This window comes from Andrena cerasifolii, chromosome 8 (genome assembly GCF_050908995.1).
Source record: "Andrena cerasifolii isolate SP2316 chromosome 8, iyAndCera1_principal, whole genome shotgun sequence".
Taxonomy (NCBI): Eukaryota; Metazoa; Arthropoda; class Insecta; order Hymenoptera; family Andrenidae; genus Andrena; species Andrena cerasifolii.
In genome coordinates, this window is record NC_135125.1 from 9,402,131 (window position 1) to 9,419,966 (window position 17,836).

Here is a 17,836-nt window from a genome sequence, read left to right on the forward strand (position 1 = left end):
ATTCCGTCGTGGTAATGCCGCTAGACATAACGCTGCCGCTATTACGGGACATTTAAGAGGAGAGCGGTCTGGGACAGATTTCGATAAAAAAAGAAGAAAGAAAAAAAAAGGAAAACAGGGAGCATTACCAGGGCGTATTTCACAGCCCGTGTCGGGGTACCGAGACACATAGTTGCGAGTTTGCGCGGCCCCTCTTGAGGTGGCGGTGGCGGCAGTGTTGCCAGGCGAGACCGAAACCACGGTGAAATGGAAAGATCCCGGCTATGGGGGTTCGCGGGAGGAAAGGGGCGAGGGGGTGAGGCTGTAGAAGCGAGCAAGCAAGGGAGAAAGAAAGCGCAGGAACGGCGCAGTAGAGCGAGAAAGGGGGGCTCGCGGACCGGGCAGGGATGGCGGGCCAATTAAATATGGCGGTGGCAGTGGGGTGTGGCGCTTGCGCATGCGCAGCGCCGCTTTCGGCTGGGGGCACAGCGGCCCGCGGTGGCCAGAACGGGGCAGCGACTAGAAGGAACCGGCCGGCGAAGTCAGAGGGATCGACGAGTACCCGGCGTACGTTTGTGTGGTGCGCGCTGTCTTCGAGAGAGTTTGGCTCCCAGTGTCGCCTCGAGAATATTTGCCCCCTCCCCTCCCTCCCCCGTCGACGGTCATCGTTTCGCTCGCCCGCACGAGGAGAAGCGGCGTCCCGTTTCGTTTCACCGAGAGCCCGGTACGGAAGCTGCGCGAAAGGGAAGCAACAGAGAGAGCCGAGATGACGACGGCAACGGAGACAGAGAACACCGGGCCGGAGAGCAAGGAGATTAAGGACGTGAAGGAGATGAAGGAGGCGCTGAAGGACGAGATGCCGCCGGACAACAAACAGGAGGAGAAGGATGCGGCGGCGAAGAAGGAGGAAAGTGGGAAGAAAGAGGAGGCTGGGGACGCCGCGGCCGCAACGGCATCCTCGGCGCCGACCAAGGCTGCTGGCGTGCACAAGACCAACTACGAGAAGGACGTTGTTTATCTGTATCAGTTCTCCCGGACACCGCTTCTGCCCTCCATATCGCCGTACTGCCTCAAGGTGGAGACGTGGTTGCGGCTCAACGGCATCAGATACGAGGTGAGCGTCTGTCTTGTTTGTCCTTAACCATATACGCATTTCCCTCTCGCCGGGGCCGAGGAATTTTCGAACTCCGTCAATTCCTCGCGGAGGAACCGGCCTGGAGGGGATCGATGAGAGTACAATGCTCTCGAGATCGCACCTCGGGCGTCGTGTTCCTTCCGCGTAAAGGTCAATTTGTACAGCCGAGCCGGGACACGTTAGGACACGTTTGATAGTCGCACGGTCGCCGTGCGCTCACCTAGTCTCCGCCGTGCGAGTAGGAAACGTACCGAACCAGCTCGTCTCGGTGGCTGTGCAAATTCACCTGAACTTGGAACGCGGTGTACAACTTCTGTAGCGGGATTCGATCCTCCTGTTGAGCTAGGAATTAAGCATACGATCCTATTAAACCGATCGGTTTGACAAGGCTCGAGGAAAGCCTGCTGGAGGTGGATCCTGCGTGGATTATTTCAACATGGCGACTCTTGTCAACCTTTGTGCGCTCAGAGCAATGTTTAAATGCGCTTCTCGGCTCGCTTTGCGTCTGTTTGTGCGCAATTAGAATCTCGTTTCGATCGGGGGCCCCGAGACACGGAGTGCGAGCCGCTTTCGTCCGACGAACGATTTTCACAGATGGCCGAGGTGTACTCCCACGATATCGATTTTTTCTCGGCTGAAAGCTAGGGGGAAATGTTTGCATGTTTCTTTCGATCGCGACAGTGCTAGGTGCATGAAAAGTTTCCTGTTTGTTTATCGATTGCTTTACGAAGCTATTTGCTATTGCAATCTGACGGCGCGGTTACGTGCCTCGCATTCCGTCGCGACGCGTTCGCGCGTACTAGGTTTACATCTTGTTTCCCATAGCCGATACGCGGCCATTCGGTAGCCTACCTTGCATTTCACGCGCAAATATTTATAGAAACCGTGCTGTTTACATCCGGGGATTTAGACAAGCGGGAGTGATAACGTGCCCCAACGGCTCCTTTCTCGGGGGCAAAGCTTAAGCGTGTAATCTCGCGTACATATGCACTAACTGAACACACAAGAATCTGCCTATTATGCACGCGATACTTGCGTACACACGGACAACAATCCATGACTAACGTCAGACGCGTTACTCTCTTATCCGAAACTAAGGCGCGATGATACTAATCGATCCATACGAAACAAAACAAAACTTTCCTACGGACGATCAGTAATATTCTCCTTCGTACTTTGTTATCTCGACTTCGATCCAACGTTCCAAACAGCGAACAATAAACAGGAACCGTTTAGTAACCGATTTCTCTGCGTCGCGGCGTTTTCGAGCCATAATACTTTGTGTCCAGCCCAGTACGCGAGAGCAAGGGAGCGGGATGCCGGACGCACGCGATCGAAAACATGAAAATACATTTTCTCGCGAAAGAGGTGAAAGGCTCCCGTCGGTGGTGGCGGGGTATGCATTCCTGTGGACTTTTAAAACTGGTTCCAGCGGTGGTGTGTCGCGTGGGGGAGCGAGTAAAGGGAAGCCCATTGGAGGGCTTCCAAGTTGAACACACCGGAACGAGATATGCCCTCGTGAGCCTTGATCCTGCGCGCTCCGTTTTCGGAGGGGTAGAGAAGGACGCGCGCTAGACCCCTGCGGGCTTTGGCCATGCACCGGGCCTGACTCGACGTGATTCGCACGTCAGCCGAGAGTAGTGGTAGAGAATTATCGATGGTCGTGACTGTCGATGGTGGTCGATAGTAATCGATAGTTTGATCCCTACTATGGATAATTATCGATTGTTTCCGTAACATAAATCCACTATCATGTATATACCTACATATTACAAGCGTATAATAATTAATAATCGTCATCTTTATTGGAAAAAATTAGCAACAGTTGAATATAATTGATGTTCAATGTCAAATAGAAGAGAATTCAAAATGAAGAATATAGGAAGTGTTTAAAAAAAAAAGTAGCGTACGAAAATAACCATTGATTTTTATTTAAAAAAAAACAATTAGGTCAAAATTTTTTGCTTTTATTCTGGACACGAACAGAGTGGAAGTGGGGGGAAGAAGACTATCGATCACCATCGATAGTCATATAAAAATATCGATAGCTTTCGATATTGAAAACTCGATAATTATCGATATACTATCGATTTTGAAAACTATCGATAATTATCGATATACTATCGATTTTGAAAACTATCGATAATTATCGATATACTATCGATAATTCTCCACCACTAGCCGAGAGCCGGGGTTCCTTTTAACAGGCTTTCTCCCTCGGAGGCCCGCAAACCACCGGTATTTTCAGGAATCTATAGCGTACAAACTACTGGATAGATTCTTCTCAAACTTTTTATTCTGTGACGTTAATCACTTAATCTTCTGAGAGACCCGTATACAGGGTGGGTTAGAATGCACCTCGCATTTGTGATTCGAGGGTGAACCATGTGCCCCGCTGTTGGCTCGCGGTGAAACAATGCTCCGTTCAATCGATAATCGCGACCGAAACGAACCTCCGTTGTATTAACATTTTAAATACCAGGCTCGTTTTCGACGAGAAATCGGCAGCCGAGCACTCGTATTTTTATCACGCGTCGCCGAGACGGCACACTTGCGCGCTCACGGATGCGATTACTCTTTTCCAGCCGGCCAGAGATACATTTCTTGTTTTCAAGGCGCACGCCTCGCAACACGTATCTCCTCGGCGCGGCTGTTTACGCGCGTTTTTGCGGCGATTTTATTTATACCGCCGCTGGTGACGCGGAGGGGGGATACTCGGGGCGCGCGCGCGCGCGCCTACCGAGTACACGGCGATAGAGAGTAATCGCATCGTTTCATTAGGGAATTTGTGCGACAAAGCGATACAATGGTAACGGCGCGTTTTGTGCTGCGTCGAATGGAACGAAGGACGATAATAGGTAAATAAAGGGGGAATGTAGCTGGGGCACGATTACGGTGTAGAAACCGTTGCGGTTCTAAGGTCCACGGTAATGGTCCGGAGAGAGTTTAAGCTGCGCGCGGTAATAAAAATAAAATACTTTCGGTGCGAATACTCTACTAAAATACGATTCCGTACTAAAATTTATACCCTATAAATTTCGGGGGTTGTAAAATAGGGCTAACAACAACGTAATACTTCGTCTCTTAATCTAATCACACTTGTGTTTATTTGATTTGATAAAAATTAGTGGAGCCTACAAATTATGCTGGAGCTTCTATTTATGGGACAGGAGGTTCTCTTTGTGTACATTGTTGTACGTCGCTCGGGTCGGATGGTACGAATGGAATCCTGTCCCATGGTGGTCGCCACTTTAGAGGCATTTTTGGAAGCTCTCGACCTGGGCCGCGTGGAGGGCGGGCGGGCTGCGTGGTGTTCTTTTTCATCTCTTCGACGGCTCTGCCGTTCGGGGTCTTCCCGCGACATCTGTTGAACATAACGCTTCCCCCGCTTTCACGAGGGTGCAGATAGTGTTCGTAGACGGTCCCGAAGAGCAGATTTCCAGAGGCTGATATTTTCTGCCCAATTCCGTGGCTGTATCTCCCGTTCCCCTTCTCGATAACGTTACAACTGTCCTTTAAAAAAAAAAAACAATCGGGTACCACTTTTTTATTATCCGACTAAAATAAATTTCCGCGGTCCCGCACTTTTAGCGAGATCGAAAAAGCCACGTTCCTTCGGCGTGGGTATTTTTAGCCTCGCCAGAGGGGGGACGATTGCACTTTATGTAATTTATCAGCCACGATTGTCAAGTGTTACCGACGCCTACACTTCCGGTACCCGCTTCTGGCTTCCCCGTTCATGACTCCTAGCGCACGCCCCGCTGTGATTGGGTTCTTTCGATCGTCGGAGGAAACGCTGGTTTCGCAGCATCGTCCTGCGAAGGATGCGCAGTTCCACGGGATCGGGCAAATCTTTCCTTTGTTCCCGCGCCGGATCCAGCCCGAACGATTATAGATTCTGCATTCCCTCGCGCCGCGGATCGTGGTAACGCTTTCGTAACGAACGCTCGTCCCAATAAGTAAAACGGCAGAACTGGAACAAAAGAGGTCGCAGGTAATACGGAGGAAGTCCCTATTGAACTAATCATTACCAAGATAGGTATAAATAACACGCGCGGAGTGGCCCGGATCAATTGGCCAGCTTGACCAATTTCGCCCCGGCGCGTACAGCGCGCATCATTTCCAAGAAATGCTTTCTATCTGTCGGATACGTTTCACGCTCCGCCGTCACCGAGATTCCTCGCTATCTGGCTTGTTTCGCCTATCTTCCTATTCCGTGCCCCGAGAAGAATTTTACCATTTTCGCTGGGGAATAAAAACAGTTGGAACGTCGAATCGAGGGGCGATTAAAATCCGTCCGATTTATTTCCCAGGTATATTTAAGCTTCCTTGAGAGTCGTTAGGTGCAACGGTAAAATCTGGATATCGTCCTCGGGTCATCGGTGGGGTAAATGCTTATCTAATCGCGCCTCCTCGACGCGCTTGAAGCGCTAAAACTAAACCTGCACCGTGTCGCGACAAAGGAACACCCCGGGTGGTCGTAAAGCGTTGATTCTTTCCGCGCGCATTTCGAAGTCCTTGAAACACTGCGCATAGTTCGCATGCCATTGCGAAACAAAGAGGAGGAAGAGACACCAGCGGTTTCGAGGCTGCGCTAGACGCGCGGCAGCCGTGTCTGCCACATAAATGTGGGTTATGAAAAAATCTGCAACAAGAATTCTCTCTGTCTGGCTTCTCACGCTTTCTTGGCAGGACGCCGCGCTTTTCGGCGCGAAAGTCGGCGGGACACGGGAACGGCGAGAAATTGTGCCAATTTATCAGATACTTCTCCCTTTCTCCACTGTTTCCTTGGCAGCCGCATGCGGCGATATTAGCCGGTGGCATTCCTCGAAATCATTGAATCTCTCGCGTCTCTCTCAACCGGGCCGGATTCACGCGCAAGCTCGGGGCCTTTGCGGGCCCCATTTCAAAACCTCCCTCCTCGCGAACAGCGATATAAAAAGCGGTCTAGTTATAGTTGCGGAAATAAAAAATACTGCTTTTTAACCCTTAACTGGTATCTTGGGGTCGCTCGTGACCCCAGGCACGCGAAGCTCGCTGCAAAATTTTTGGCTGCCTAAGCTTGTAAACTGTTTTCCTAATTAATTTTATAATAACAGTTTAACCTTCTAGGTTCCTATTATTTTACACATTACCTAACAACAAAATATTCATAGAGGTTGATTCAGGGTGGACTTTACAAATTTCCGTGTCCTTTTTTATTTGGGGTCTGCCACGACCCCGGTATACCAGCCACGTTTGCCAAAAACAGTGTACCAGTTAAGGGTTAAATATTAAATTTCAGGCAGCTGAAAGAAAAAAAATTGAGGAGGCCCGGGGCCTCCAACAGTATAAATCTCCGATATATTCCGAAGCTACGTATAGGAGCCCCCCGAAACTGAATTATCTCCCATAATTTTCATAGAATTATCAAGCATTTAGCTCGCAGCAGCGAAGCATCGCTAATGAAGGAATTAATATCGCCGGTGATCGGCGCGATGCTTTTTGGCGAACGGAACCGCGCAGAGAGAGAGAGAGGGGGGGGGCTGTAACGCGATCGAGTGCGTGGAACGAAGCGTACGTGGCGCGCATGCCCTCATCAGGTTCGCCGGTCGAGCCATTTGTGCTCCCGGGACAATCGATTGTTTCCGACGTTTCTCCATCACGCTAAACTCGTTTCCGGTCCAATTTACTCGCGGCCGGTATATCCGCGCCGCATACCGGGCACGAAAAGTCGACTGCGAAAGCGACGCGTTATAATTGCAAACCGCGCGGCGCAGAGTGGCGGAATGGTGGGCACAGAGGGCGAGGCAAAGCGGGGGGGGCCGGCGCATTCGCACTTTTGCAATAAGCAGACCTCCGTGCCCGAAGGATCTCTCGGTGCTCCATCGAGCATAAGCATTATACTTTCATGGCGGCGTAATGAGAGAAAGCGGATCTCGTTGCGAGAAAAACGCTGGCGCGAATTCGATCGAGGTCGCGTGCATCTCGCTCCGGTAATCTTAAATATACACGTGCGTGCGCGCCGCGTCGAAACTGCATTTTTAAGGGTGACTTATGAGACTTCGAAGAGGAAAACATTCGGCTCGCGATGCTGCTTTTATTTTCTTAATTACTGCCTGGAGATTTTAGGTTCGGCGGGACGTATCGGAATTAAATTCCTCGGTTCTGGCGCGGTTTTAAGAGCTCCTCTGCAGAGGGCGTTTCGTAGAAATTCGCCGCGGCTAGGGTCTCGCGTGTTGCGCTACATTTAGGAATGTAGGATCGGCCGGGGATTACGGAACGCGCGGCGAGCGCAGGATGGAAGGTTACGGGGGCGTCGGAATTCTTTCAGCGAAGACGTTTCAAAGGGAACGCACAGCCTATGTCGTTTTCAGTTACGGGCTGGGTCTGGATTTAACGAGCCATGGAACGAGCCGAGTCACGGGGCTCCCGGGGAGCGCAGCTCGCGATAGATAGCAAAGTTCTGCCGTGCGGTATTTAGGTTGAGAGAAGTCCTTGCGACACGAACACCTTTCGCGATATTTATCGTCAATCGTTCGGCCCGAGCGTTACTGATTGAGCTATCGTTGCAGTTCAATTGAGCGGCTGAATTGCGCGATTGATTGATTGCCCGTTCGAATCGTTCGGGGCCTATTTTCGCGCTGGTAAACCATGGGACTGACCTTCAGACATCGACAGGAAGCGGGCATTTAAAGCACTCTCTCCCACGAATTCCTGCGCAAACCCTGTCGAACGAATTCCGCCAAGTTTAGATAGTTACAACGCAGCTGGCACTTTACAACTGAATTTTATGGGAAATTAGTAAAACCCCTGGCGAAAGGGACCTACGAACTGCGGTCCGAGTTTCTTTATCAGCAGAACTCGGAGCACAGTTCCTAGCCCTTCAGTGTGGTTTGATGAGCAGGACTCGTCGTAGGAAAACTGTCCGCACCGGCGGTAGGACGAGCAAGGGACGTGAAACGTAGCGAGTAGGGCTTGGGAGCAAGGTCTATTGGACACCCGAGTTAAAGGCGTGCTGTGCTCTTCTCATACACATTACCGTCAAGGACCCAGTTTCTGATCACTTGAGAGTAACTACCGCGGTTTTTAAACGTGTAAAGGGAAAACTTAACCAAATTTAAAAGATTTTTCTGTTATTTCAGTAAATCTATGTTTTATCTTTAATTTGGTAGTTAAAAAAGTGCACGCGTAATAGTTATTTTATAATTTAACTTTGAAAGTGAAAAATGCAAAGGGAACAATTTCTGATCACCTTCGCACTACGAGCTATCAAATTTTGCGTATAAATTTAAAAATACTTCATAATTATTTAGTAATTTGTTGGAATGAATTTGTATCGTAATTAGCTTGTTATTTGGTTTATCTTCCTAAACTGATCAGGAATTGGGTTCCGATCAGGAACTGGGTCCTTGACGGTATGTAGGCCTTGGGAAGGAGATATTGCTGTAGCGTGCGTAGCGCTGGACTTCGAGCGAAGCAGAAGACCAGGTAGGGTAATAAAGTTCAACCGAAGGTTTCGTGGCTTTTGGACTTTGCCAGGCGACGAAACCTCCCCTGTCTTAGGACTCGGGGTTTTTCCTTATTTTTGCACGCGGTACGCATCTTTTTCGGATTGGGAAGGAACGCGACCGTTGACGGCATTCGGTTTGAAGCACAAGCGTCTTGAGCGGTTGTGCTTTTCGTCCGCTAAATATTGCTTACTCTAAAGAAGTTTTTGGTGTTACATCCTTAAATAAACCATATTCTTTGTTGAGTTTTATTAAGGCGCGTAAGTTATTACTACCCTCGCGTCTCGCACCTCATTGCCGTGAAGAAGGCCTCTTCAAGATTGGTTAGATTAGGAGGTGTGACGATATTTCTTCAGTTCTGCTATGCAGTAACGCCTTAACAGCAGGGGTTAAGGTTTCGAGCAATGCAATTAATCTCACAGCTATATAGGTAGTGTTTTGGGCAGAAAGCCTCCAGGCTGCGGCGCTAGGTTCCCCTCGGAAGTGTCTCCCTTCAAATCCAGAACCTGGGGATACACCCAGCAAGATTGTGGACATTACTATTTTAAAGTCGTACAATATTAGACCAAAGTATATGAAATTATAAATACTTGAATATCTACGTCTTACGTATAGTAAATCTAGATGTAAGGAACTCGAAAGACAGTTGGAGTGTTATTTTTACTCCTAGAAGTGTATTTTTCACTTTACAAATGCTTCTTCAAGCATTATTTCCTAAACTTTTGGCTCTGAAAATGCCCTAAATTCACAATTTTCTCGAGTTATAATTTATGTCTCGAAAACGGTGTGGTGAAAACAATTGAAACTCGGCAGATATTTTCATCTATTCATACACTACATGTAAAAAAAAATTGGAATCATTGGCACCATTTCTTCAATATTTATTCAGCTGTTTTATCAGTCAAGATCGCCTCTTTCCATAAGAGCAGGTATAAAATCAGTGGAAATTAAAATCGTTATAACTCGGCAACCGTTTAGTGAATTCGTTTAAAATTTTTTAAGCACATCAGGAAGATTAAGAAGAACAATCTCACAAATTTTCATCAACTTGGTATCACTTTGAAGATAGGTCCGAGACATCCGTAAGCGGCAGTTCCGGTCTAGAGCCCATAAAAATAGGTGATCTATGGGAATTAATTAAAGGAAAACTGCTGCGTATAATTCAATGGGACTTTTTGCATTAAATTAAGGATGTCTTAAACTATAGAAATAAATTTGTCGTTTTATAATTAATCAGTGTAGACGGCACTTGGGAGTCGTTAAAATCGAGGCGTCAAAAAAGTCATCCAAATCGGTGGAACTTGTAGCACCTAAACCCTTGGACTGAAATAAAAAACAGTGCGAGATTACTAAAGGGCGTGAAACGGGCAGGAAAAATTACAAAAATTACATTTTTTGAGAAAAGAACGACACTTGAAGTTTGAAATCACATTTTCCCTACATTACTCGTCCTTCCAACGCATTTAAAAATTATAAATTTTCATTTCTTTTTAATTTTACTAGTTTCTCCACGAGCTGGAAACATATTCTTCAAAATAAAAAAAGTTTCAGTCGAACGTGATGATAACTTTTCGAGATACATTTTCCACCGATTTTAAGAACACTGTTTGGAGAAAAACGCGTTTAAAGTTTCACGTGAGTGCCAAGCGGTCGTGTGTTACCCATGCATTTCCCGCTACTCAAACGCCTATACCTTCGGCAATTTTACGAATTTAAAAAAAATCCTTTTAAACACGTATTCCTAAAAGGTTGAACATTCGAAAAATGAAATAAAAAAATTCGACTTTCAAACCGGAACCTCCCTTAAGATCCTTAAGGCGCGTAGCGATGAGAGGGAATAAGCGCTGAGGTATATTTTACACACCGTTTAAATAAGCAGGCACTAAGCTGGTCGCTACACCTCTCCAAGGTATAATCTATAAATTAACGAGTAATGGATAATTTCACAATATTATCCGCCTCCATTAGTCCCAATTGGCAAGCGTGTTAATTCAGCAATTACGCCAGGCTGTAGTACGTGAAATTGCGTTAATAAGACTTTCATTCTGTTATACCATGGTTGGCCTACTGCGCCGTCGATCGGCCATCGAGCGGGGCAGGTAGGGGGGAAATGCGCGGCTACTTCACGCTTGAGGCAGGTCGGGCTCTTTAAATCACCGGAAATGCGCAGGTAGAGAAGATGTGGGTAAACCGTGTGCGTTCCCCACCCGGTGACTCTCTGTCGTCGCCTTTTAAAACAGTTCCCGTGGAACGTACTCGCCTGTATGTTGTCCCCCGTACATTATACGCCGCGTCTAACGGTGCCAACCCCCCAGAGCAATTTACCCCGGGGAATTTCCAAATCTGGCTCGGCAGGCAGGATCTTTCGGGCTCGAGGGAGGTTTTACGATTGGGTCTGCTGTAAACCTTTATGGCCCCTGGTAGGTAATGGGAAGCTCATGCGTCTTTATAAATACCGCGGGCATTTTATCCTCCCCCTGTATCTGCGCCGTGAATTTTGTCGGAGGGCGAGGAACATTTACAAAGAGAGTCGCAGACGCGGGGAATTTATTCGTGGCGCCTGAACATCCTTGGAACTGTTAAATTTGCATGCATCGAGCAAGTGCATTTTTCCCATGCCTATGCGTGCGGCCCGCTGTCGCCTTGCGCAGGCTGCGACGTGAATCGCGGCACGTTGCTCTTCTATGCGTTGGAGATCCCTCTTTGTTCTTCGTGGCAGCAGTACTTTGTTTCGATAATAGGAAAGGAGAGGTTCGAGCGCGGCTCCACAGCGGCGACTTCTTTCTTTAAAGGACTTCAAAAAGGAGAAGGTTCTAGATTCGACCAGTATGTATTTTTATTTATTTATTTTTCTTATATGCTTGTCTCCGCATAACTCAGCAAATGGACCGATTTTGATTATCTTTTTTATTCCAAAGAGGGCGATGCCCCGGTGGTCCCATATTTTGCCAGTTCTGATTAATAATAAAGACTATTGTCACCTAATTATTATTATTTTAGGTACGTACGCGCATATCTCCTCAGCATGTTGTCTCAATATATATAAAACTAAGAAGTTACAAATAAAATTTTTTAAAAAAATTAAAACCAACTCCAAAAATATAAAAATGCACGAAAAAGTAAAAAATAATTTTTTCCCTTATTTAAGCTGCGACTCTCATATTTTTTTAGTCGGGGCCTCGTCATTTGCACTGTGTAAATCTGGCGCCGACTTAAAAATATGAGAGTCGTGGATTAAATAAGGGACAAAAATTATATTTTATTTCTTGAAGTCGGTTTTAATTTTGTTTCGGATTTTTATTTTTAACTTCTTCAGGGAGATACTCGATACCAATTGCGCGCTTAGGATTTAATCTTAGGGGGAGCCGAGTTGACGGATAAAATTGACAGAAATATTTTTGAATATTTATTTAAAGAATAAAATTCAGGTTTCTTTTCTTTTTAGAAAAACTTGTTTCGGGGGAGCCAGGGCTCCTTGGCCCTCCTTTGGGTGCGCCACTGCTCTATACTCTATCCGATTTTGCAAGCGCGGACGCAGTTCCTTCTATCAATTTCAATTATTCAAGCAGCAGGAATGCAGCTCGCCTAATTCGTCCTTTAAGAAACTTTCACAATCGCTGTACGTAGGTCTTTTGTTCGACTCCCGGTTGCTCGTTAGCATTCGATCGTAGGTAGCAGATGCCTATCGCGGATCGATGAAAGGGCTCGCGATAATTCAACGGCCGCTGTCCGGCTGTTTCGTTTCGGGAATCTTTGTTTACGCGCTTTTTCTCCGCCAGCCTGAGTTTCGACGGGTTATCGGCCTGGCGGCTGCACGCGGAGTCTCTTTTCCAGTTATTATTTCAGCTGTGAGTTCAATCCTCGTTGATCGGTCGACTGAGGCTGTCGCTAGTTCCTCTGGCGCATCGCGCCAACTGTTGCACGAGCTAATGTGAAATTCAGTACTCTAAACAAAGAAAAAATCGAATGGTTAGAAATGGAATTCAATCTCGATCAGCATCGACCCATTAAGATGTACAAGATTTTCAAAACTGTTTTGATTATACAGACTGTTTTTCAAAGTAAACATTCCAAGACTTCCGATTAATATCGCCAATAATAATGCGCCCCCTACATCGGGCTCTGATCACCAAACATTTTAATTTAAAACAGTTGAGACAATTTTAAAACTAATTTCCTGCATGAAAGAAGAGTGAATTGTTTTTAAAGTTGTTTAATTAAACCTCTGTGTTTAAAGATCGCCCGGCGAGAGCAGCGAAGACGAAAGCATTCAGCTAGCTTTTGAAACTGTTTCCCCTAAAATTTTCCGAGTACTTAGCCCACATAGAAATCCGCCCCAACGCCGACGCCACCCAAAGTGTGCTAATCTGCTTTAGTCCGCTTGCCTCGGCCGTGCGATTTCGTTCGTTTCATCAGTTCCAATGTATTCGAAGCGTTCTACCGGGAGCTCGCCCCGAATTCCTCCGCGAGCTTCCGCGCGGAATCGAGCGCGTTCTCTAAGCGCGGACGCCTGTATGGGTAGAGCACTCGCGTGAATTGGAGGCGAGGCCCGTTGCGAGCGACAGGTAAATCTGTATTCATAGAGCGCGACGGGACGAGGCACAGGCCGAATGAATAGAGCCGCAATCGAACGCGCGCACGCTTTATATAGCAATGGAACGAGCGCGTATATCGCGTATTGCGTCTTCCAATGGACAGTCCTCGGAGCGGAAACCCGCGTCGCGCCGCTATAATGCGATACCTATTGACGGCCGTCGATGGAAAACAAGGCGCACGCACACGAGGTCCTTCTGCATTCTCTGCCTCTTCTCCGTGCGTGGGCGTGATCTTCTATCGACTGAACGATGCTCCTAAATTAAATTGTAAAGTTTAAATTGACCGGTGACGAAAGAGCAGTCCCATTACCTTAAAGCTCGTATCGCACAGATTTGGCGAGTTGCAAATAGACCAGTGATAGCTCTACACATTAGAATGAATAATTAAAACGCACGCGTACACTTTGCTTACGTCCAAATAACATTTTTTCATTCATTTTGCATGCACTTTCTCAACGTTTCGCTTGCGACATATTAAAGAGGAAGGGCCCAAGTATATTTTAGCATAGTTGTTGCTGAGTAATTAATTCAAACAGAAATGAAAAAAATTTAATACTGTAAAACGTACCGACTTGCACCTGTCTTACCTATGTACTTACAATTGACGTCAGGATAATTAGGAGTACTGTTTTATGAATAATGTAGGGTAGATGTGCCATTTACTGTTAGTGTCTCTATTACTGCCACTTTATTTATTTCACTTAAAAAAAACGTAATGTATAAAAAATAGATATACAAAGAATGTACTATAATAATAAGAAGAACAGTCCCAATTTTATGATAAATTCTTTTTTACACTATTCTTTATACGTTGCGTGTTTATTAAGTAAAATAAATGAAGTGGCAGTAATAGAGACACTGGCAGTAATTGGGACATTTATCCTATTTATTAAACTAAATTAAGAGTATTCGAGGTTCAACTGCTTTTAAAGTGGACTCCGTGACTGAGACTGCTGGCTTTCGGAATAGTAATGCATCTGGATGAGGGAATTCAGTGGGTTTTTAAGGGTTTTGGAAAGTCGGAGTTAAACAATATACAATATATATATATGTAACAGAAATGGAGATGAAGTAGTTAGAGTGCAACTGACCTTTGATTCGGATAAGCGCACTTCTTATTGATTCAGATAAGAGTTCAGATTGAAATCGCTTCGGTTTAGCGCCCGTTTCCACGGCAGACTTTTTTCAATGTTGCAGTGAAACCGACTTGCACGCCCTGGTTACCATTGCTCCGATACTAAATAACGGTGAACAACGTAAATACACGGCATCGCATGGTTCCCGGGAAAACCTAGTTTGCCGTGCACACACGGAGCGTGCAGGAAACGCTGCATCGATTCCGCCGTACTCTTCAGCGTACTCGGATCGTTGTCTTAGCCCCCATTTGCACGCGGCGCAACTACGGCAAGTGTGTGTTTCAATTTTCTTCGCGGCCGGTGCACAGACAGTGCATTCATACGAGGGCTCGTTGAAGTAGGGCGACTCGGCGATTTATCGCCCCCGGGAAACGGGGCCCGTCCGATAAAAAGGGACTTATTCTAACGAGGCAGTCAGAAATTAGCGGATTCTCTAAACGCGACGCGAGATTAAGTCCTCCGGGGCACGGCGCGCGCTTCTTATCGAGCAGAACGATCTGGGAACTGGACGGTAATTATTCATGCCCGGTGATTCACCGGGATGGTATATCCTGGAATCGAGACCACTGAAGCCCCTCCATTGTCGCTGCACCAGATAACGATAATTCCGCTCGGAGTTCATTATTTAATCCACCAGGGTTAACGCTATCGAAGCTTCTTCAAATAATCGAGCATTTAGATCCCTGGCGCCTTAGCGGTGTCAAGCTTTTGAAAAATGCCCCTTTAACTCGGTCAGGCCTTTCCAATTTCAGCTTCTTTTCGAAAGCAACATTCGGCGAGTCTCGAGTAATCCTAAGTTTGCAGGAAATAGATCGGGGCGAGTGGATCGCTGCATAGAGGGTTCTCGTAAAGAGTACTGTTGCCGGTGCTGTTGTTTTCCCCGAGTGTCGCTCCGACTACGCAGAAACGTCGAGGCGAGAGCTGGCAAGCGATACGGATAAACATACGCGTCGTGTAATACACCTTACTCCGTAATCTGTAACGCGATACCACGGATATTACTGATCCCGTTACACGGTATTACTGCAGCCGATGCGAGGAGAGCCGAGGCTGGTCACTCTCCGCGCTGAATCGCGTCGAATCTGTTCTGCCACCTGGTGCATCGCCGACGACGCCGTAAATTGCGAGTAATCAGGTCTGCTCCGGAGAAACCTGCTCCGAGCGAGGGGGATTTGTAGCATGGATTTAACGTTACCGTTTCTTTTACCTCTTTGGAATGTTATTTACGTTAATCGTATGACGGACACGGGCGCATACCTCGGACACAGCCCTATCGTGTGTAATTGAAATTTACTGCTCGATGGTGATTTATCTGGATGGGATGTAATAATGGTATCGACAACTAGGAAGTGTTTGCTCCGAGTATTCTGCCACGCTAGTTACCTCGCGTGTCAGTAATGGGCGAACACATGGGAACAGTGTATAGTAGAAAAGGTATCCATAGGTAAGGGGAGAATTATCGTCTTCACTTGAAACTATAGGTGTCTCCAAGAAATTAGTAGTACCTGCTTCATGGAAATTAGTGTATTGAAATCGATATTCTTTTAACCGATCTTTCGAAGAAAAAGTAAAAGTGAATAGGGTGGTTTCAGTTTTAGTAAGTTTGTGTTTAGTTGTAAGCGATTCGAACGCTGCTAGTCTCGGTTTCAGGGGTGGATTTGGGTAGAGGATAAGTGGATTACAGCTTAGGGTGGCAAAGCTTTGGGAGCGACAAATTTTGGGGAGCTGCGAATGGGGAATGACAAATTTTGGGGGGCATACAATTTTGGGGAGCATCTAACTTTTGAGGGTGGCAACTTTTGGGGAACGATTAATTTTGGGGAGTAATAAATTTGGGAGAACGACACATTTTGGGGAGCACTAAATTTTTGGGGAGCTCAAATTTTTGGGGAGCATTAAATTTTTGGGGAGCGATCAAAATTTGGGGAGTAATAAATTTTGGGGAGCTGCAAACCTTGCGAAACGTCAAATTTTGAGGAATAACAAATTTTGGGGAGCGGCAAATTTTGGTGAGCGATAAATGTTGGGAAGTAATACATTTTGGGGTGCTGCAAAACTTTGGGAACGAAAATTTTTGGGAAGCATTAAATTTTGGAGGGGAGGAAATTATGAGGAGCATCAGATTTTGGAAAGTGACAAAATTTTGGAGATCCACAGATTTGGGGTAGTGTCAAATTTCGGAGAGCGGCAAATTATGGAGGGCGACAAATTTTGAGCGAAAGAAATTGGAAAAGGTTTAAACACAGAAGCTTGATACAACTTTAAAAACAATTCCTTTTTTTCCACGTAGCGAATGACCAATAACTCATATGCGAGTTGCGTATTGAATTAATTTCCAAATTGTCTAGGCTCATTTAAATTTAAACATTTAATGCTATTTCACGGAAAGGGTGGCAGACGCTTGTTAGCCTAGGGGCGCCAAATCTTCAAGCCCGCCCCTGCTCGATTCCAGTAGCTTCTGATAACGCATTTATCTCTGTGGCGCGCGTAACGCCGTATATGGTGCCATAATCGTCGCAGCTGAGAAACTGTCTGACTCACACGGAATTTAAATCCATAAAAAATAAAGGAGAGTGCACCTGGTGCAACGGGTCGTCACGATTCGCGACACCATGCCCCCGATGCCCCATGCGTACGTGTATCGCGGTGTATTTTCGTGCATTCTCGTTGCCGCGAGCGGAAAAGTTCTGTTATGTGGGGCGCAGTACGAGGAACGTGTGCAACAACCGGTCGATCGTTTCAAGTGTACAGCCTATTTTTATTTTCAAACGATCGATGGCATCGATCGTTTCTTCCCCTCGTCTTCAAACCACTCGTTTATCCTCGCTTTGACATTCGTGATAAAAAAAAACGCGCGCCAATCGAGTCGTTTCTCATTGGACTTCAACGCTGGGTGGTGCAAATAATTGCAAGAATGCTGTTTAAACACTGAATTTTATTAGCACTTCGAGTGACGCAAACTTCTGTAAAACGCCCTTTAAACTGGTCAAGCCCAACGACCGCTATTGCCGGGAAAATTTTGTGCAAATTCTAGGGAACGAGATCCAAGCTTAATTAATTCCCAAAAACTATTCTCGCGGAGGCAAGACAAGTCGACGCCACTCGAAGTGTTTAAAAAAAATGGTCATGCGTAGTGTTGTAGTACTTAGATGTGGTATATCGATGAGTGTTTTACTTTGTACCTTTCTTTAGTAGTTTCTGTTTCGTTTGCCTCGATCTCTTCTTCTTCTACTGTCTCCGCAGCGGTTAGTGGGTAGAATTAGTTTCCTGTTAACGTCGGACGCGTTCATGTAAATCACGTCCACCGAGCACATGAACAGAGTCTGCAACTTCTCCGACTCTTGCGCGTGGACTTATGAAATATTAAGTCCGGCGACGTCGTAGAACCATACTGCTTTACGAGGACTTCGCTAGAATAGATACGCCGCAAGAAATATAGAGCTTGAGGCACCTAGTTTCCGTAGGCACGTTGGAATATACCTAGGCAGCTATATCGTCAAC

General features: G+C 46.4%; 1 protein-coding gene across 2 annotated transcripts in view; it reads left to right on the top strand.

Annotated features, from left to right (window-relative positions):
• Positions 1 to 463: 463 nt before the first annotated feature.
• Positions 464 to 17,836, top strand: part of Fax (failed axon connections) — a 38,632-nt gene continuing 21,259 nt past the window's right edge. Inside the window, exon 1 of one of the 2 annotated variants that reach the window (XM_076817692.1) lies at positions 464 to 1,093. In XM_076817692.1, coding sequence (XP_076673807.1) covers positions 746 to 1,093 — 348 coding nt within the window. In that variant the 5' untranslated portion in view covers positions 464 to 745. The remainder of the gene's footprint in view (positions 1,094 to 17,836) is intronic. The other variant, XM_076817693.1, reaches the window with a different exon arrangement.